Raw genomic sequence first — 20,983 nt, forward strand, 5'->3', positions numbered from 1 at the left:
TTTAGTAAGCTCAAAATAGAACAGAGAAAGGTAAGAAGTATTTCTTGCTCTATAGTTCTGAAAAAGCTTATGGAAATGTAACCTAGAAAAGAGTTTCAGTGGAAAGCAATGGACATATCCAAGTGTGAAGGGATGACATTGAATAGAATTTTTGCACGTTTATAAATCATTAAACACAGTAACAAAAAAACCTACAACAATTGCCTAAATACTGGGAAGGCAAAAACCAATACAAATACCCCCAAAAGCCATTCCCTGCAAGTTGTCTTTCCACAAGCATAACTTAACTTCATATTTGACTACAGAATAAACCTAAAAGTTAGTCCTCATAGCATACACTCAGCACACACTAAATTAATCCACTTGTGAATGTGCATTAGTACATCCTGTCAACAGCTTCTTCCATTTTCTGCTTAGGGTGGTCAGCCCCTTAACTCCAGCAGAAAGCATAAACAGTAACAAATACTGTAGAATAAAAGGAGGTGTCTTTAGCAAAGTTAAAGCTCAGTTCAGTTTTGGAGAGGAAAGAGAACATTTTTAAAGAAGCTAAGTGCCACTGCAAATGAATATTTTAAAAAAAGCAGTAACATACGTAAATACTCAGCCATGTTCTGTAACAACTGCTATTTGCAAGTGGTCTTTCAGTGCAATCTCCACAAAGATAAAGCAGTACTAAACTGGATATATGAAAAACACAACTGTGTCAGACAGACTTTTGAAAGAAAATGCTGCATAAATTGAGAAGGGAGCTCTCTGCCTCATTTCTTATACAGTCAAGGCAATAACTACTGAAGGATTCTAAAATAGGCTACTTGGATCTAACACAAATCAAATGTTCTTAAGAAAAAATCCCTGAAAACCAGGAAGCATTTAAAAGACACAAGAAGCATCTAAAAGACACAAAACTACAGGTTTTAACTTGCATATTAAAGTGAAAACACAGTAAAATGATCTCCCTTAACTCTTTCTGGCTTTCTTCAATAAGGCCGTGTCAGCTACACTTCCATTATTTAGGGGGGTTGTAGAGTTTTTTGTTTGTTTTGAAATTGAAGAAGAATTTCTGCCTGGATTTTTCAAGGATTTTAACCATGTTAAGGAAGGAAGTCTGAAGCAGGAGGACTTTATGAGACAGGGGTGTTGAGACTGGAGTTTAGAGAAGGAAAGTACCAGAAAGGAGTGGCACAGAAAAAAACGAAAAGAAAAAGACTCTCCAGTGAGTTGACAAAGACAGAATAAGTGGGCTGATAAAATTAAAGAAGAAACTGGACACAAGAAACATAACAAAAATATAATTATTTAAATAAATAATTTAAAATTCAATTTGCATTTGTACCTCAAGGATTGATCCTCATGGCTGTTAATCATTAAATCATTTGATTTGCAAACACATTTCAACAATTAAACTGGTACTTCTGTTTATTTATCAAAGATATATTATCTTAATATACCCACTTAAATAGTTACATAGTCTCATTCACTTTGACTCACACTTTTATCACATGAAAACTCACAACTGAGTATTTTTACTATGCAATGATTATTTTAACTTGCAGTTCTGCAGTATACTTTCATTAAAATATTAAAAAACAGTTAATAATTTTAAATTACAATATTAAATAAAATATCAGACATTAAAAGAGACTAGCTTTCTTTAAGTATTAGATATTAACTGTACTTCATAAATTTAACTATTTTCAGCTACCCTATCCCCAAAAACTATTGTAACTTGTACTTAACATATTCAATTTCCTCAGTAGAAAAAGGAGCCTTTCCACCTTCAGTTGTCAACTGGTCTATAAATGAAACTGTTTCATTTTATGACTGAACAAATTAACAGAATGCCTTTGCAGAGACATCCCCCTTTCCAGAGGGACTTGTCACACCAAAAGACAACTTGGCAACCAAACACTCAGTTAGGAGTTAGCTGAAATTCATTATTCCTACCAGGTCAGTAGGTTTCAAAGAATGTACAGCTTGAATAACTTAAAAACCATAATAAAATACATTATGACTTATGTTAATCTCTATTATAATTACAGAGCAATTTACATTACAGGGAAAAAAACCTTTAAAAATAGCTATTTAATTCAATATTCCTGTGTCACTGTGCAGTGATTTTCTGCTAATGAACAGTTAAAAAAAAAAATCAGACTAAACACTGAAACTTTTAACTTAATTATACTCCTATCTCCCCCTTTATCACGTTGGGGTTTTTTAAAAGCACGTGAGGTCAAAGATTGCATCAAACAAACAAAGCTAAACAATAGTGATTTTAATACATTTCCAGTCATCTATGTCATCATGTTCCAATAAGCCAGACCCTATTAATCATGTTGCACATCATGCCCTTGGTCAAAGGGATGGAAGAATCCACTGCAATGAAAGGAACAATGGAATACATCACATATATTTGTGAAATCATACAAAAGCTCCTCTCCCCTCCACTCTCTGTATGTGCTGTACATCCTGAGGATTATCAGTAGCAAAGAGGATTATCAGTGATCTGTGTATTTGCATTGACTAGATTAAGCATCTACATTGAATTAGTCAAACACTGAGTAACTGTATCTGAAGAGATTGCTGAAGCTATCCTAATCCAAACAATTGAAGAAAGCACTGCATCCAGCATTTATAGTATTTGATTTTTAACCTCCACTTTTCTTTATGCAGAGAAAAGGACTAAAAATCTTCAAAAGACAACTTCAATTATATAGGTAGCACAATCCCATTCAAGGAAATCTTGCATAGTCTATTCATATAATTCTGAACCTAGAGAATGCCAACACTCTGTTATAATAACTACACTTAATTTTTTTTTTATCTGGTGATGCCTCAGATACGCATCACACTACTTAGAAACTTATTATTAAGTCACATAATATTAAGAATCTGTGACACAATGTACTTCTTCCTGCAATTCCATCTGTGTCTTATCCATCACTTACTGAAGCATTAAACAGACATCATTAATCTTTTTTAGATTGCACAGCCTTGTACAGCCCAGTCTTTTATGATGTTACCTTTAAAGATGTGTAAGGTTTGTTACACCCTTACAGTAGATATAATTACAGATGTGGATTAATTATAAAATGCAATGTTATCATACCTGAGTAATCCAAAGAGAAATCCACAGGATTTAACTAATGCCATTTCAGTGACCCACTGAAAGCCAAACAACTCCACTGTATTTTCTTCATAGTCATTTGGAGAAGGATCTAGTCTCAGCAAAACTCTGCAAAACAGAGACAACAATATTCATACATTTTCCAGTAATAAACCTATGGAGTACAATATCTACAGTTGGCTAATGTATCACTAATACTTTCTGAATATATCAGCAACATGACAGATGTCTTAAAAACAGTTGTACCTTTTAGAGCAGTACGATCTATAGAAATATAACAACTCCTAGCTTCAAAAGCATAAAAAACAGAATATAGTCACAGGTCACAGTATATTTTGGAAACAAAAAATAATAGGTAACCCCCTAGAAGTGTTTTCATACTTAAAAAGGGGCTGAGACATACAGACTGTGAAGAGAAAAGGCTGCCATGTAAGATAATGCACAGCTCTATATGTCTCAAGGCACCACTACATACCTAGTAATTAATGCTAGAACATATATTTGTTCATTTTCATACATTTAATAATATTTATACTGAGCACACTGCTAAAAGCATACTTTTAGGCAGATGAACAGATAAGGGTCAAAATGGGACCTTGTCTATATAACTTAAGCTAACACTAGGCCATAATTGCCCTTTGCTCTTGCTAAAGAAAAATTAAATAACACCAGAATTCCCATTTTAATCACAGTGGAGAAAATCAGGCACTTGTATTGTTAAAAATTAAAACTGTGCAAATAAAAAAATGTTCATTAATATGCATTAAAAAAAAAATCACAGCAAACTGCATGACAGCACAGCAAATTATTTCAGAATTTTCCCACTGCCTTGCACAAAATAATCCCACACAGATGAAGCTCAATTCTACAATATATAAAAAAATTCATTTAAAAATTAAAAAAAAAAGCTAGGTAAGCACTTAGCTTCCATTACATTACACACCAAATTCATATTCTGCTTGAACTATGCACTGTTGCCAATTTCATTCACAGAGGCAAATAGAGAATCTGCTGAATAATTGGCTCAATCTCCCTAAACACCTTAGTTCACTTGGTAATTTCTTGAACACTAGGCTGTTTTGAAGCCTCTATCAGCTGAATTCAGCTACTCCAGTTCCAAGGAACAAAGACAGAAGAGTCCCTCACATGGAGGCTTTTCTCACATGGGGGACTTTGCAATCCAGGTAGACAACATAAACACACAACAGAAGAACAGTGTTATCACAACTATAGTGACCGGTCTATATACAAGCTCCTCAGTGAGTTTTAATGACAGAAACTATTTCAAGTGAAATGGTCCTTTGTCAATGTGGAATTCATAACTGATACATTCATGCAGATACAGGATGCCTCAGTCATCTACTTGACATAAGTTTGAATGAACATGCTCTGATGCAACTATGATAAATAAGGCAGAGAAAGAAGGAGGTGCAGTGGAACCCCTCCTTGAGCCTTTACAGAAAACACTGGAAAAAAAAGTAGAAACACAAAATACAAAGTCAGGCAGGAGGACAGACAGACAGAAAGACTAGGCTTTTGTAGGAAAAACAAGATGACCCCTGTAAGATGCCAGACAGCACAGAAAACTAAGCTGAATGACAGACAATAAGGCAGATAACAAGTAAACCAAAGTAACATTTTAAAGTCTCACAGAAAATACTTATTTGCTATGCCTATGACCTCAGAACCCTAAATTCAGACTGGGTGCAGCTTGGAGAAAGATGGCCTTTCTCAAACCTACAGGGCAAGTCCCCACTAGGGGATCTGGGAAAGCCAGGCAGAGTATAAAAGAAAGAAAAATGGCCAGCATTTAATAGAGCACATGAACTAGGAAAAGCAGTGCTGAAGCCTCCTCAGAAATTTAAGTGATCTTAGCTGCTGCTGTCCAACAGGCCAGTTTTGAATTATCCTAACAGGCTTGTAAGTGTTTATTACAGTATCTTAAAAGTAAGTTCATAAAGCTAAGAACTGCACCTAGAGCACTGTTCAAAGCTGTTGATCAACACAACAGCCCTTCCCACTTTGGTATCACAAAACTGATTTCAGGGTCAGAAGAGCAGAAGAACAAACTGATTAAGAAACCTGTCGACATTCAAAGGCACCAAACATGAGTGGAAATAACATCTTAAAAGGCTGTTATATTTGCAATTCAAAAAAATCCCATACCTCTTAAGAGACCCACTTGCTAAATAAGACTCTGCAGAGAACCTTCTCCCTCCATTTTGGCTGTCAACAGCACAGGAAAAGCAAGATGGCCCTGAGCTCTCATTCTCCACTTCCATCGCCAGCTCCAAGCTTTCAGTGAGAAATGGGGATGTGGAGAAAGCACCAAAGTCATCCTCCATTGTTTTCGCCTGGCCTAGAAAATAAACAACATAAATACAAAAATACTTCAAATAAATTTCTCACTGTTACAATTCCACATCGTCCTTCAGCTCAAGTGAGGAAACAGATCTGACCAACCACAACACTGAAATAAAAGCCGAGACACCACCAAGAAGGAAAATCATGGTCACATGCCCTGCCACACAATTCTGCCACTTTGTGCAGTCAATCTTCATCATCAAACAGAACCTGTTCAAGAAGACACATTGGTGACTTTAAAAAAAACCCAAACTGGTACATTTTCTTCTGGTTTAGCTCTCTAAATTAATTAGTGATGAGGTTAGACTAGCAGTAGATTACAATATGAGGCAGGAATGCATTACAAAGCTAATTCCAACATATTATGGCCAGAGTAGCTATGCTATGGAAGTACACCATGTATTGCAGGCTCCCAGTATTAAAAGAAATCTAACTACCTAGGAATCGGAAAAAAGAGAAACAAAACCAAAGAAGGATTACCATGTCCAAAAGAAGCTCACTTCGCAGTTAATATTAGTGTATTCATATTTTATACAATATACTGAAAGAGCAGAACTAGGCAACAGGTGTCAGAGAGTCCTATAAAATACACAAACAATATAACTAAAATTCTTAAGATTTCAACTACTTTTCTGGTAGATTTTGATACACTTCTTGCAGAAATTAGTATAAACCATAGCTAGAGGTTGGTAATACAGAAGCTTAACTAAAAAATAAGGTCAAGGAAAAAAGAAGGAAAAAAACCAATTTCTGTTCTACTTTCTCACATCCATTAACATCAGGTGTATGTGCAAGCAGAGAAAGAACGACTTCTATGCTCCAGGACCCTATGCAGGGGTGTTGGCGCAGCTGAAGGGAATGCTCTGAACCACGAGAGCTCTTTGGGAAAGCCTGTGCAGTCCAGGGTATCAAAACCGCCCCAAACATTAGAAAACCACGGGGGAGCAGTTACATAACAGGGCAGCTCTTCCTGGCCACAACTCCCATCAGTTCCGTACTTGTCCAACACCCCCTGATGCAGCAATTAATCACTTTAATCACCTCAACCTCCTTGTCCTCCAAGCAGGACCTTCCGGGGGGCTGCAACCCGCGGGCAGGAGCTGCAAAGCGGCGGGAACCCGACCCGCCCGCGCAATGCCTCGGCCCCGCGCCGCCGCCCTCTGCCCGGAGGCGCTTCCCCGCAGGGCCGGCCCCGGACCGGCTGCAGAGGGGCTCGACTCCAGAGGGACCCGGCGGTACCGGCGGTACCTGCGCCGCCCGGGCCGCCGCTCCCGGGCCGCCGCTCCCGCTCCGCGCCCGGGCGCTTTCCGTACGGCCCGCGCGCCGCCGCCACGCGCGCAATGCGCAGGCGCCAAGGCGCCCATTGGCGGCCGGCCGCTCCGCCCCGGCCGCGCTTCCTCAGCCCGCTCCGCCCGCTCTCTCCCCGCTCTCTCCGCCGGCCTCTCCCCGTCCCGCCCCGCCCAGCGCAGGGCGAAGCGCCGCCCGCCGCTCCTCCCAGGGCTGGCAGGCCGCCGGGTTTCCGCGATGAGCTGGGCGTCCCTTGGCGGGCTGGCCGCCACCAGTGGTTTCTGGGCACCTCGCGCATGAGCGCCACCATCTTGGTGCTGCTGTTCAGCTGCCTCCCCTGTGCTCGCAAAATCATGGAATCATAGAGTGGCTTGGGTTGGAAGGGACCTTAAAGATCATTTACTTCCAACCCTCCTGGGCTGACTTCAACTACACCGGAGTGTTCAGAGCCTCATCTAGCCTAGGCTAGAACCGCTCCAGGGATGGGGTATCCACAACCTCGCTGTTCAACCTGTTCCAGTGCCTCACCACCCTCACAATAAAGATTTTTTTCCTAATATCTAGTCTAAACCTACTCTCTTTCAAGGTGAACCCTCTCCCCCTTGTCCTATCACTACATGCTGCTGTAAATAGTCTTGCTCCATCCTTCCTGTAAGTTCCCTTGTACTGCAATTGTCCCCTACCTTTCTCTAGTGTCTTTGTTGTCTAGACTTTTCCTGAATCTCATTTCCCTTCTCCTCAGTTCACTCATTCCCATGCTCCTTCACAGAGACGGGCATGAGGTCCTCCTTATCTTTTCTGATGCCTTACAGATCTGGATCCAGCCTTCCTATGTCTGTCAGGTAATGCTCATATCCCCAAACACACACTATTCTTCTCATCAAGCTTGGGAAGTGGCGTTTAGTGCACTTGAAATTCAAGCTAGGTATCACTCCCATCATTTACTCGGTTGGGTGTGACAGTCACCATAGAGTGGGGGCCAGGGCAAAAGTCCTAAAAACCTGTGCCTGGCATATCTTAAAGTGCATACTGTGCACCTAGTGGCTTCTTGGTCTTTTTTAAAGAGAATATGTTGTATTATTTTGCATTGCCGTGGTTTGATTTAATTTCAAAATGAATGCTTTTCCAGTTTTGCCTGGATTTTGGGTGCAAAATAGCAGTAGTGCACGAAACTTCCTTCTAGTAAGAAAGTTGCTATAAAAAGTTTTGCAGTTGCTGCTACAGCTAGCTCTGAAAGCTTTGCTGTGATTTAAAATGCTTCATTTGCTCCTATGTCTGTAAGAATCTCTCATTTCCTTCTTTAAATTCCTGTCTAATTAAAAAAACAGTACATCATGGTTAAATAAAACTGTACCCAGGATAACCCTGATTTCCATATGCAGATTTATCTGCACTGACAGCCCCCTCTCCCTCTCTTAGTCTTTCTGTTTCCTCTCCCTCCCTCACTCTCCTTCTTTCTCTTCCCCTCTCTTTCTCTCCTTGTCTTTTTGTCTCTTTATGTCTATTGCATTATGCCTGAATAATTTTCAGTCTTTTTTTTTTTCTCTCCTCTTGCACGCACATGCTAAAATAACTAGACAAAGATGCAAGGTGGTTGCTGCAGTCCCTGTCTCTAGGACAAAACCAAAGAAAGCTTATGATTGCAATGCCACCTTTCCTTTTTTTTTGGTTTTTTTTTTTCCTTCTTTTTTTCTTCCCCAGCCATGCTTGGTGATTAAACTTCCTCAGGATGGGGAAGAAAAAGGAGCTGGAAATGAAATAGGGTTGAGGAAAAATCCCATTGCAGCAGCTGCAGCCAGTGGTGTCTGCTGCCAGATGTGCGAAGGTTCCTGGGGTCCTTGTCACTAAAAGGCAGTATTCAAATATTTGGAGACAAAAGCTGCATCCTCAGTGATCATTTTCTTTATTTAACATGGCAGCAGGCATCGTGTGGGGGAAAATCAACATGCTGGATGTTGAATCGGACTTTTTTCCTTTCTGGGATGAAAGGATGTTATCTATCCCATGCCAAGAGGGAACTGAGGTAAGAGAGCTGATCCAGCTCGTTTTTTTCCTAGTATATTTCTCAAGCATCTTTTCTGAAACAACCTGTATATATATGTATGTCTGTGTGTGTGTGTGTGTGCATGTTTCTATGTTTGTATATTTGTGTATTAGATTTCAAGGCAGTGAGTGGTAATGCTTTTTTTTTTTTCTTCCTTCACATCAACCCAGAGAAAGTTAATTCACAATATATATTCAGAGCTTGTTCAGAAGGGTCGTTTTGTGGGATTTTTTGAATACCTTTTTGTTTCCAGAGAAGAGTTCAGCAGTGACATCATGGTCGGCTGCTGATATTAAACCCTATTTTCAAAGTCTGTAAAAAAAAGCCAGTAACTTTGTGATAAGAAATTGTGCAGGAGATTCATATGCTGTATTTTTCAGTTGCACTCTAAATATTGGAAGTCTTATTAAAGCGATAGTGAGAATTTTTTATTATTATTATTTCTAGCACAGAAGCGATGAATGCTGCATAATTAAGTACAGTATTTAATTTGGCTGTTGTGAAGCAAAAGAATAAGGTAATAATTTTTATTGTACTAATCAGACTCAAGATGTTCTCTGTGTTAATTGGGTTAAAAAAATTGCAGTACTTATTAGAAATTCTAATTTCACAATGCAGCACTGACAATAAGCTCAGCCAGTGAATTATTCACATCTTTAATTTGCTCTCTTAATGACAGTGTTCTGTAATCAGAGTGCAGCGACTGCTTCCTATGCATTATGTATGATGTTCAGGACTTAAATGCAGGACATTATGAAGCCTCTCAGTGGCTCAGTAATTAGTTTTCCACAAGACAGGGCTTAGATATTCACAGATAAAAGTCTACAGCTGAGATAATGTTAAGGTGGTGACTCATGCTAACAAAAGCAGGGAAGTTCAAATTTAATGCTGAAACTGCTCTCCATTCTCCCTCATTGTGCGTAGGTGCAGGGGGAGGGGAAGAAAGTCTCCCAAACTAGCCTGCCATGGTGAGTACACAGCCCCAACCCGGGGGCTCCTTTCACTCGGGACCGTGTTTTTGGCAACTTTACTGATGGGAGGGTGGAGGCGGAGCTGCGTTTGGTGCCTCTTTGTATGGTTGTGAAAAGGGCAGTCATGTACACACTGTCAGAGAGCAATCGTGTATCTATAGGTGAGATGTATTTTAAAGGATTTCACTTGGAGCACTGACGTTTGTAACTTTGTCAAATTACGATGTTTTGAATGGGAGCTACTTTGTTATGTGTGGAAACTTTGAGAACACCTGATACTCGCTATATTGCTGTTGTACCTATTTCAGCTGTCGTGGTCTTTATGTATTTTAAAAACTTTGTTTTCTAGTAGTTTAGTTGTCACCATCCAAAAGATGAACTGTGATGAAGGCTTGTTCTTTTTTCCTTGGATCATTAACATGGTCTTAGATCAAGTGATTTAAATGTAGGGAATAAGTATGGCTGTGTAACTTTCCTACTTTTACATGCCGCTTATTATTGTAGAATAATAGGCAAGAATATTGAAATGAAGCTGGAAAATGATAGTTTTTCCATACTTAGTTGCTAATCAGACTGGGAGTTATACATTTGTCCCGTGTTCTCCCATTAATCACACTTTTTTTTTTTTAAACAAAATAACAGACTAGAGAAGGTTCTTTACTTAGTGGTAACTTTCCAAAGGCTTGTGGCCTTTGTACAGGATTGTGATTCTAATTATTAAAGTTGATCTGCCAGTAAAAAGTTTTAGGCTTAATTTAAAAACAAAGAAACCACTAAAGATCTCAACTTAATAGTAAAGTAGAGAATAAGAATTTGAAGTACATCTAGATTTTTAAAGCAAAATATTGTAAAACTAATTCCTTTAAAATTTTCATCGTAATCTACATCTGGAATTCAGTGTTATTAGCAGCTGTTGCTAATGTTGTTTGACCTCAGGGCCATGGGACATATTACTAAGTAATTCCTCTTAGCAAGCAAAATCCTATATCCTATGGCTGGATCAGATATTGGTTGTATATAGTCCAGCCCTGAAAGTCATTATCATTAAACTGTTGAATAAAGAAGCTGCAGATTGGATCAATGTAGCTAGATATATTATATCAAAATCCAAATGATTGTACACATGAAAAACTTGATTTGGTCTTTTCCAGAAAAAGTCTTTCCTGTCATGTCAAGATCCCACAGCAAGTGGGTCACTACATGGCTATATTTCTTCAGTCACTTTAGCATGGAATCATACAATTGAAATTTATTCCCAAAAAGGATCAGACCTGCCCCTCACTCTTTCTCTAAAGTCACAATCAATATAAGTTGTCTTTTTAAGTGAGCACTTGCCTGTCTGCCTAAAGTTTTGTTATGATTTCTTACCTAAGTAAATTATCTATTTCACTAGTCTTTCATTATACCATTTCTGTGCTTTCTGATCTTAAACTTAACCTGCTAAAAGTAAGTTAACACATTAACTTTTGTTAGTTAGTGGCTACAGGAATTTTTATTTTCCTCTTTGCCCCAGATTCTTATGTATTTGAGATTCTCAGTCATGTTTCCATTGTGTTATTCTTTTAAGCAATCCCTGGTTTTTATTTTCTTCTGTATAGAAAGAATCCAAATATTTTTCTTGTATTTCTTTAATTCTTGTTGCTGTGCTCTTGATTCTCATTATTTCTACTTTCTTGAAATCTAGTCTTCTGGACATAGATGTGATTTCAAATGCCATATAAGTTCTATATTTTCACTTAATGAAATGTGGTTTGTCACTTCTTAAGAAAATCTAGTTTCCCTAAGAAAATTTTAACGCAATAACTTCATTGTGGTGTGTACAAAGACATCTGTTAACCCAGGATACAGTCTAGGGTATCTACAGTACAACTGGAAAAGGTGCTGCATGTGTTTTAACAGGTTTTTAATTCAAGGATTTATGCTTCTAGGAGGAGTCTTCATGGATATTGTTTCCAATATCCTTGTCTCATAAGATAAGTACCTGTGACTGACCTGATTAGTGGTGTCCAGATGTGAGCTATCAAGCTGTAAAAAATATCTGAAGTGTTGAATCCTCAGAGGATTGTTTCAAACTGTAGAAGTACTATTGCAGATAGTTTTTATAACAGTGCCTGTGTTATAATGTAGATGGGTGGCTAGAAGTTCAAATTTGAACTTTTCCAGTCAGTTTGGACAATCTGAATTTGAGGCACTGTTACAGGTGGGTGAGAACAGTTTTTTACAAAAGTGCTAGGGTGTTATTAGCAATCAAAAATTACAGTCCAGAGTTAGCTGTGCAGCAGTATGTTTTAGGTTAAAAAAAAAAAAAGAAAAAAAAAAGAAACTATTAAGAGGTTATCCCATTCAACTAGCCTAAAAGATTGACTACATCTGAGCTATGCATCTGGGAAAGGGTCAGTTGTTGTCTACCCAGTCTGTTACAGTAAAGTAGAGGTCCATTCAATTTTAGCTCAGAGAAAGGAAGGGCCTAATATCTTTCCTGGGTCAGAGGAAGATAGTTCATGCTATCCTTGTGTTGTCATGGCATGGGAGGTGAACCACACTTATGAAGTCAAAATGGAAATCATCTGTCTGAAGAGTTAAAGATGACTGCTATGCTTCCAGAAGATCAGGTTTAATATGTTAAAAAAGACATGGGATACCAAGAAAAATTTTAAGGAACTTTACATGGTTACACAGATATCTAGTTCATATATTTACAGTGTAACCCTATTACCTTATTGACATGTGACTTCTCTGGTTTAGGAATATTGCAAGTCCTTTGGAGTGATCTGATTCATATTTCTTTATCTGTTCATATATCAAAAAGCAACTAAAATAATTTTAACTCAGTTCAATTTCATTGAAAAATGTTAAGAAAAATCCATCTGTAGTATATTTGGAGCTGTATATCAGGAGCTGTATTTTGTACTATTGTTTATATTGCTCCAGGCTTAAGTACCATTATAAATATTAGGTACTGAAGTGGTATGATGAGTTAAGTATTTCTAAATGTCTTCTCTTAATCTAGCCTAATAATGCAGTCTTTTCATATGCGTAATTCCCATGAAAGCCAGTGGGAGTACTACATTATAGTAGGAATAGTAGTTACATATGCCAAGATGTCTTCATTTTGAGTCATTGTTTTAACTTGATTGACAAAGAAGAAAGTTGACTAAAGAAAACATATACTGACAGTGGAAAAAGGGTTATTGATAATATTTTTAATTCCAAATTTATCCATTTCACCACTGAAACATATATGCCAATAGAATGACAGTAGTCAGAATATCTGATAGAAATTTCAAATGAATTTATATTCACTATTGCTCTCTAGGAAATATTTCACTAGTAGAACATACGCATTCTAGTCTGTAAATTCCATATAATTCACTCACTATTGAGAATTCCAACCTATATATAAACCTATGTATATATTATGTAAAATAGAATAATGATAAATATTCATAGCATAAACCAGTTTGGGCTTTTTTTGCAAAGTCAAGGTGGAAATAACATAATATATTGGATGAGTTCAAATATTAAATCTTCTGTAAAATGTAAATCCATTAAATTTTGCAGTTCTTATCTGTATCTGTAGTAGACTGGAAAAAATAGTAGTAGGAATCTTAATACTGTACAAAAGCATCTTGCTGCTTCCAAGTGGCTTTTCTTCTGTGTTATCATCAATGCATATTTTCTGTACTGACTCATCCCAGGAACTACTTCATATCCTCATTAAACCTAAATTTTCTTTCATTTCTTGTGTGTTAATTTTTCAGCCTTTCTTTTTAAGCTTTTCCCCATGCTCTTTTTGAAGCTCATGAGGCTTTTGCTATTCCCAAACTATCCCTCCATAAAATTCTTGTTTCTCCTTTTTGCAACAGTCCTTGAAATCTTCATATCACACTCTTTTCTTCATTGTTTTCTTGTAGTATCCCCTTTCTTGTCTCTTGCACTATTTAGATTGAAAGATCATTGGTGAAAACGGGTTTTTTCTGTGCTTTTAGAGAGGAAAAATAAAGGGGGTTTAGACTCTTTCTGATAATAGGTATACAAAAAGTGTGTGAAGCTAATAATTTTAACTGAGACCCTTCTAATCCTTATTAACATAGGTTTTTCAACTCTTAAGAACCTCTCTGCAGTAGAATTTCATCGGAATTCTGGGAAGTTGACAGGTTAGGGCACAGGAAAACTGAAAAATAAAGGGGCCACCTACAAGAAGAGCAGAATTTATCCTCAAAATATTTCTCTTCAGTGCTGTCTGTTTACTATCTTTGCTTCTCCAATATGATACTTCATCAGAGAGACCCTAGGTCTAACAAAATTATTCAGAAAGCTTTTAGTCTCTCAGCTACATAAATTCTTTTTGGTGTGCGGTACAGTGACAGACTCTGTTGGTCCAGATGTAGGATTGTGTCAGTCCAGCTGTAGACTGAGGGTTTTTTTTTTTTCCCAGAAGGAATAGCTTTAGCTGGGAGTGGTTGTAATACAGCTGTATATCAGCATTTTGGTGTACTGTGTTGATTGTATAAAATATGAAGGTGTACTTGGGGAGATGGGAGGCACAACTGTGCAGTCCAGTATGAAGTTTAGAGGGAAGCTCTAAACTAAACCATATCACAAACTTTTTAATGCAGAATTTTTTAAACCAGAATATTTGTTTACCACCTCTGCATGGATTTTTAGTTGACAGTATTTGAAAGAAGGCAGTTAATTTGAAAGTGGTGCAGTTCTCTGAGTCCAGCTATCACTCTTCACCTTGCATTGTCTGGTGTTGGGACAAAAGGCTGGGCTCCCACTTTGCTAGTCTGTAAAGCTCTTTTTCCTGACTTGACCAGAAGCTGTAAGTTTAGAAAGCAGATGGATGTTTTCTGTGGATGCAAATGTAGATAACATACAAAGACACTCAGTGTAAACCATATTTTCAAAGATGTGTATAAAAAGCAAAATAGCTAGTTTTGACTGGTGTAATTTGAGAGTTACAGATAGCATTCAATAAAGTGGATTGCCAATAAGCTTCAGCTGTGGTTTCCAGCACCACACTAACCACACTATTTTGTCCATTCTTGAACAATCTCAGAAATGTTCTCTTTTCCTTTTCTCAGTGGTTTGTGCTCTTTGCTTCGATGTGACCTGACAAAAAAAAAAAAAAAAAAAAAAAATTCAGATGACTATTGGCTCATACTCAGTTTCAGAGTTGATTTTTAAAATGATAAACACTTTGCAGAAGGGGTCATTTACTATGCTGCCTGTGAAACATCTTTTATATAAAACATCTTTTTATAACTCTATTTCAAGATTTGCAAGAGAAATTTGTGAAAATATGAATTATTAGAAGGAGCTTTGCATTGAAGCCTTCAAATTCAAATTGTGTTCTTTAGTTTTATATTGTCTTTTATTTATTTTAAGTCATGTTTTTGTGTTCATGTTTTGCTCACATTTAAGATGATTTCCCATTGCTCTGTTTCTTAGAGCTTGGTAGGAACACCATTATATAGCCCTAAAGCCTTTCTTCACCCATTTAGATTTCATTAACCATGGTACTTATTTCAGTATGTGGGATAGGGCTGTCTGAACTGTGTAATAAAAGGATGTTTTGGCTACCTATACTAAAAAAAATATTTAGAACTATTTCCTACTAAACTTGCAGGGTTTGTGGTGTTGGTTTTTTCCCTCAGAAAAAGTGATTAGTGAATAAAGAATGACCTTTCCCTTTAAAGGCATTCTGAAACATAGCAGGAACCAGTAAAAACAAATGCTTTAAAAAATGTACCAAGAAATCAGTACATGTTGTCCAAATATGAGCTGTTAGCCAGTGCACTAAGAGCACTGAATACAGATACTGTTTTTATCTGTTGATATCAATGCCTTTGCCAAAGTAAATGAGCTTACCCTTCATTTTGCAGATGTCCTGGCCACCTAATTTGTAAAACATGGGTGTAAAATGATGTAATCTTTGTTTTGACAGCAACAACTTTAAATAAATATAGCTGAAACAGGCATTCTGGCTGAAGAGTGCATAATAACAAACTTTAACATGAGGGTACAAAGGAACTATTCTACAGTGTCTGTCAGTCACGGATAAAAAACTGGAGTTTTGTTCCTCTATCTGGTATCTAACCTTCTCAGTCTGTATGATAACTGCAAATAATGCTACTGTGATGATCCTGTCTCCAGATGTGAATAGAAGTTGCATTATCCTTTTGGCAGAGAAAGGTTATACAAGATAGAAGGGTGAGGATGATGTTTGATTACTAGACCTGAAATCTCCAGAGGGAAATTTCTTCCTGGCAAGAGAGAAGTAGTTTTCCACTTCGTAAAATGTCTTAAATTTTATTCTGTCTCCACTATTTTTATTAAATACACACACAAAAACTGAAAGGAATCACATACATTTTTAAGAGGTTTCCTGATGAGAGTTTTGTGCTGTAATTTGCCAGGTATGCCTTTAAGACTTAGAAGTACATTAAACTTTCCTTGTTGTCAGTCTGACACATGACATTTAAGCTTGGAGCAATGAAAGTGGAGAGCAATGAGAACAAATTGACAGCTGTCCCACAGCAAGCTAAAACTAGAGAAATGAAAATACATTATCATGAAAACGGTATTGGAAAATGTGTCTCAAATTAAGTACTGGGCATAAGTAATGAACATGCCTAATTGCATGTTGCATATTCTAATACATTTAACAATATTTACCAAAATAAGGAAGCCATTCTATTTGAAAAATAAAAATTATGCAATGGTGTCATATAACAGATTAGGCCTAATAATTTCAAGTATATTGGTAAAAGCTGTAAAATTGTGCTGTAATTAAATTTAGATCTAGATGCTTTTAGTCAACCTTATCCAGTAAAACAACACTCCAGATATTGTAGTTTGTCCCCTGCTCAGACTGATCTAGTTTTCAGTATATGGCTATCCTTTGTGGACTAAATTAGAAAAATAACCTCTCCCACTTCAACACTAAGTACAAATTCAAGCTGAACATTCCAGGAGATTGTGAATACCTATCTTAGAGGAAGAACTGAGTCTATGGACCTCTCATCACTATTTCTTTGGGGAAAAAAAACCCCCAGGTTTTCAGAGGTGCATTGAATGAATGGTATTTGTGTTTCACCAAGGGATGAATTATAAGCAGCCCCCACCACTCTGTGCACATATGGCTGACCCTTGCACTTTAATGGGAAAAGTTCTTGCATAGTGACTTGTCTTGGTGCATGAAAAAATATATGGTTCTTAGTAAAAAAACCAAACAAGCCCTAAGAAATTATCATTTGCAATAGCAGTGAAAATTTACAGTTTTATTTCAGTGTGATGGACAGCTGCTCATTGAGGCAGAAATTTAAATAGACAAATATTTGAGAATAAATTTTTCCTACACTAATAAAAAGAAAAGAGATTTTTTGTTTGTTTGTTTGTTTGTTTGGCATGATGAGCACCAGTGATAATATTGTTGGTTGAAATGAGGAAAATACTTTAGACTTCATCTGGAGCCTATTTAAGCTGGATTTTAATTTTTCATGGAAGTTATGATATCATAAATAGTGCAGAAACAGTTAACAAGAAAGCCAACAGGAAACTCACTGATAAACTTGATAAAGAGAATGAATGTCGCTGTTTGTCTGTCATTCAACTTTTTGGGTATTTACCAATAGAGAACACCTGAGCAGAACACTGCTCAGTAAAGCAGTTGGACAACAAAAATTTGCCAGGTTTGTGGAACAGAATGTGTTGGAGAACTTACACTGAAAATCTGGCAATTTAATTCAAAATGGACTTACATTAGGGTTTTTAAAAAATAACAGCATTTTGAGATACTTCAAGGTCAGGTGTTCTGAATCTTTATTTTCTGGAAATCTTTTCTTGTGCTTGAAATTTTAGAATCCACATTTTTTACTGCTTTTGAGTATTTTGATTTTGATTTTATGCATTTAGCTAAGTTATATTTTATATATTCGCTGTAGAGCAGGGAGCATTTTTAGATTAATTATTGCTAGTCATCTTTACTAATTGAATAATCTCTTGTATATTAGCACAGTGGTTTAATCTTTTTGAAATCAATACTGTATATTAATACTTCTAAGAGCGAGCTATTATTAGCAAGAAATCAGCTGAATATATGAGATAATCATAGCTACATGAAAGCCACCTATCCATTATAAATAAACAGCATGTTAATTAACCCACAAGATTTTTCCTGACCCTAAACTGAGGGTCAATCGAGCTGATTGTGTTATATTTGAAGTGAAGGTACTCTGGCTAGGATCTCAGAAATAATATCTACCATATTGCTTTTTTCTGAGTTGATGTATTGTTCATCTTAACACAGCAGCTAAATTGAGCATAGCTTTGTGCTGATGCAATACTGCTGTCTACTTCTGCTTCGGGACATACCTTGATCTGAACGAATATTTGGGATGTCTTCCCAGTACACTATTGCAAATACAAATTGGAGTCTCTCTCCATATTCACTTTGAAGAGTAGATTTTTGAAACCCAAGGTTCAAAATATTGAGGCTTCTCAAAATGTTGTTAGTTAACAAGGCAAATCAGTATTCTATTTTACCAGTGTTAACACTGTTTATGAACTTGCTCTCATTCCAACTCAACTGTAAAAACGCTTAATAAAGCCAAGTGAATTGTTGTGGGAGGCTCAGTATCATACAGCAATCTGATATGAGATTTTTTCCCGTTTAAATTCTGCATTGTTAAGTTACAGTAATAACAGAAGTGATATGATCCATGTCTTGTTACTAACAGTCTTCTCCAACTCCTGCTTTCATCCTATACTAGATAGTGAGCTGGCTGGACTTTTGGTCTGATCCCATTCAAATGTTCTTAAAGCTGATCCAAATGCAAAGAAAACAGTGTGGCAGAGTAGCAAAATGCACATTTCCTTACACATTGCACATTTTCCTAGTTATTTGCAGCATTTTTTGGCAGAATGTTAGAAAAAATAGAAGATGTATAAGGTACTTCAATTCCATACCAATTTTGAACATTGTTTATGTGCCTGATTCTTGATGAACAAGAGTAGTAAGAATTAGATTGCTTTTCTTGGTTATTAAAACGAGATTTGTGGAAGTTTAGTGTATAAATTCTAGAAAATGGTGCAGGAAATCAGCCTAAAGCAGAAATCCCTTAAACGCAGCACATATATGCTACTATGACCTGAATTTCTCCTTAATTTTAGGTTCTTACATTTAGCTACCTGGTGTGACCACTGCACTCTTGCTTCTCCTCAATGTCTGTTAAAATCTAGTGTTAAAAAGACTGGCACTGAAATGCTGCCTTCATCTTTGGAGGTGTCTGATATGTTTTGGGAGAGGTACTGGTACGCTCTCAGTGCAGATGGGCAGCACTAAGATCTGCAGAAATCCCTAAGTGCGATCACATCTGTGTTTTCATGTAGCACGTTTTAACTACCAGGTTGTTCAATAGTCTGAGAGGGATGGTTGGGGGAGACAGTGGGTACTGAGCCACACTCCAGACAGGAATGCCAGATTCTTAGTGCAAGGGAGAAGAAGAAAGAGTGGTGGGCTGCATGCCAAAGAGATGGAGAGTGGAATGAGCAGCATATTGGTTGGTTTTATGCTTTGAATTAGAGAGTTTTGGTTTAACAAATAGTCCTGTAAGACTAAATCAATCCATATTGCTTATGGGTTTGAATTTGTGAGTTGATATTTTACTTGACTAATACTCAGGGTGCAATATAAACTTACCCTGCATTAAACAAGAGAGAATCTATTTGAAAGGGGGGCCTTTACTAAGGAGTTTTGCACTACTAAGTAAAAGTTGCATTCATGTTGCATTTTCTTTTAGCTAGCAGACACCCAATACAGCTGTCTGCTTTCACAAAGTTTGTAGGAATGTTAAATCTTTGAGATCTTTTCCCATGTATTGGATTTAGATGGAATTGGTTACTGGAAGTGATCAAGAAGAGCTGAGCAAAGCAGCTCATTTTTTTTCAGAAAACCATGTAAAAAGGAACAATAGTCTTTGGTTCAAGGAGCTTTTTGTTCTCTCAGAGTCTACAAAAAATGCTGCCAAGCTTGGTGTCTTAGTAAAGATATGGTGTTTCTTTCATTTAAACTAATTTAAATATACTCATTATTTCTTATTCATAGAAACCTGATCCATATCCTGAAGAATCAGGTCAGGTGCCAGGCTTTTAGGAGTAAGAGCTTCTGATGGAAAGCTATTACTGATGTTTCTTTCTACTCTTACCCTAGAAAACTGAACCACATGCCCTGCATTCCTATTTCCTTGCTGTCCTCTGCTCTTCGTATCTCTATTATTTTATGGTCTACAGCATTCACTGTTTTCTCAAGTGAATATTTTATTATTTTGCAATGAATTATTCACTTTCCTAGCCCCAAATAATCCATTCTTTTTCCTCAATTATTTCTTAATCAATAGCAAAAAAAAGCAGCAATTATTGCCAGGTAGACATTTTCCGAGCTTTTAAAAAGCATCAAGTTTCTTTCTTAGTGCTTTAAAAATCTTTAGAAATTTAGCAAAAATTATGTCATTTTATGTTTTCTCCATGTCATCAATTTTTTAATCTAGGAAAAGAAAAAATATTGGAATATATCTACAAACATGAAGTGATAAATAGTAAAAAGTTGACAGTTGGTAGTAGTACTTTAATAGAATCATCTGTGATAACAACTCCTCTGGTACCTGTTATATGTGCTCATGAATAGCCACTGAACTAACACAAAACATCTGCTGCTTTGGCTGAATTTAAATGCCCCAATCTGATAACCTTGTCGAGAAATTTAACAGTCGTCTAGAATGGAAATTCACGTACCAGTCGTGATCCATCAAAGAGAATGAGACTCCACGCACACAGAAATAGATGATAGCAGATCCACAGATTTTGTGTTGAGTGTTATTTTGTATTGCTATGTTTTACATTGTGGTTAATGGTTCAGAGTTAGGGAGCAGTGTAATTATACAGGTAAATAGGCAGGCACTACTTACAATTTAGCCCTGAAAAAATAAGTAGAAAAATGTGTTTATTTAAATTGGATTCACTGATGCATGCATGTGCTGATTTTATAGAGTAATAAAACTCTACATGCAAGATGTGTTCATATTCCAGATTCTTAAGATTTTCTAGGATTTTTACCTAAAGAACACTTAAAGAAATATTCCTTTTCTTTATCAGAGGCATTTACAGTGTATTTTGGGGGAGTATTTTGTA

The 20,983-nt window shown here is 36.9% G+C and overlaps 1 protein-coding gene and 1 long non-coding RNA gene across 4 annotated transcripts in view; one reads left to right on the top strand and one right to left on the bottom strand.

The window, feature by feature from the left end:
* The window catches only part of MMS22L (MMS22 like, DNA repair protein), an 86,843-nt gene extending 80,034 nt beyond the window's left edge, over window positions 1-6,809 (bottom strand). Inside the window, exons 1-3 of one of the 3 annotated variants that reach the window (XM_079297868.1) lie at window positions 6,737-6,809; window positions 5,291-5,483; window positions 3,107-3,232 (exon numbers count right to left, since the gene is read on the bottom strand). In XM_079297868.1, the coding sequence (XP_079153994.1) occupies window positions 3,107-3,232; window positions 5,291-5,469 (305 nt within the window). In that variant the 5' untranslated portion in view covers window positions 5,470-5,483; window positions 6,737-6,809. Of the gene's footprint in view, window positions 1-3,106; window positions 3,233-5,290; window positions 5,484-6,529; window positions 6,608-6,736 lie in introns of those variants that run through there. The other 2 variants (XM_079297867.1, XM_079297869.1) reach the window with 2 other exon arrangements.
* A 153-nt stretch (window positions 6,810-6,962) lies between these two features.
* The window catches only part of LOC306798629, a 191,275-nt gene continuing 177,254 nt past the window's right edge, over window positions 6,963-20,983 (top strand). Inside the window, exons 1-3 of the long non-coding RNA XR_013773417.1 lie at window positions 6,963-7,617; window positions 8,695-8,798; window positions 9,744-9,787. This is a non-coding gene — a long non-coding RNA (uncharacterized lncRNA). The remainder of the gene's footprint in view (window positions 7,618-8,694; window positions 8,799-9,743; window positions 9,788-20,983) is intronic.

The sequence above is a fragment of the Erithacus rubecula genome (genome assembly GCF_903797595.1).
Source record: "Erithacus rubecula genome assembly, chromosome: 2".
NCBI classification, from domain to species: domain Eukaryota; kingdom Metazoa; phylum Chordata; class Aves; order Passeriformes; family Muscicapidae; genus Erithacus; species Erithacus rubecula.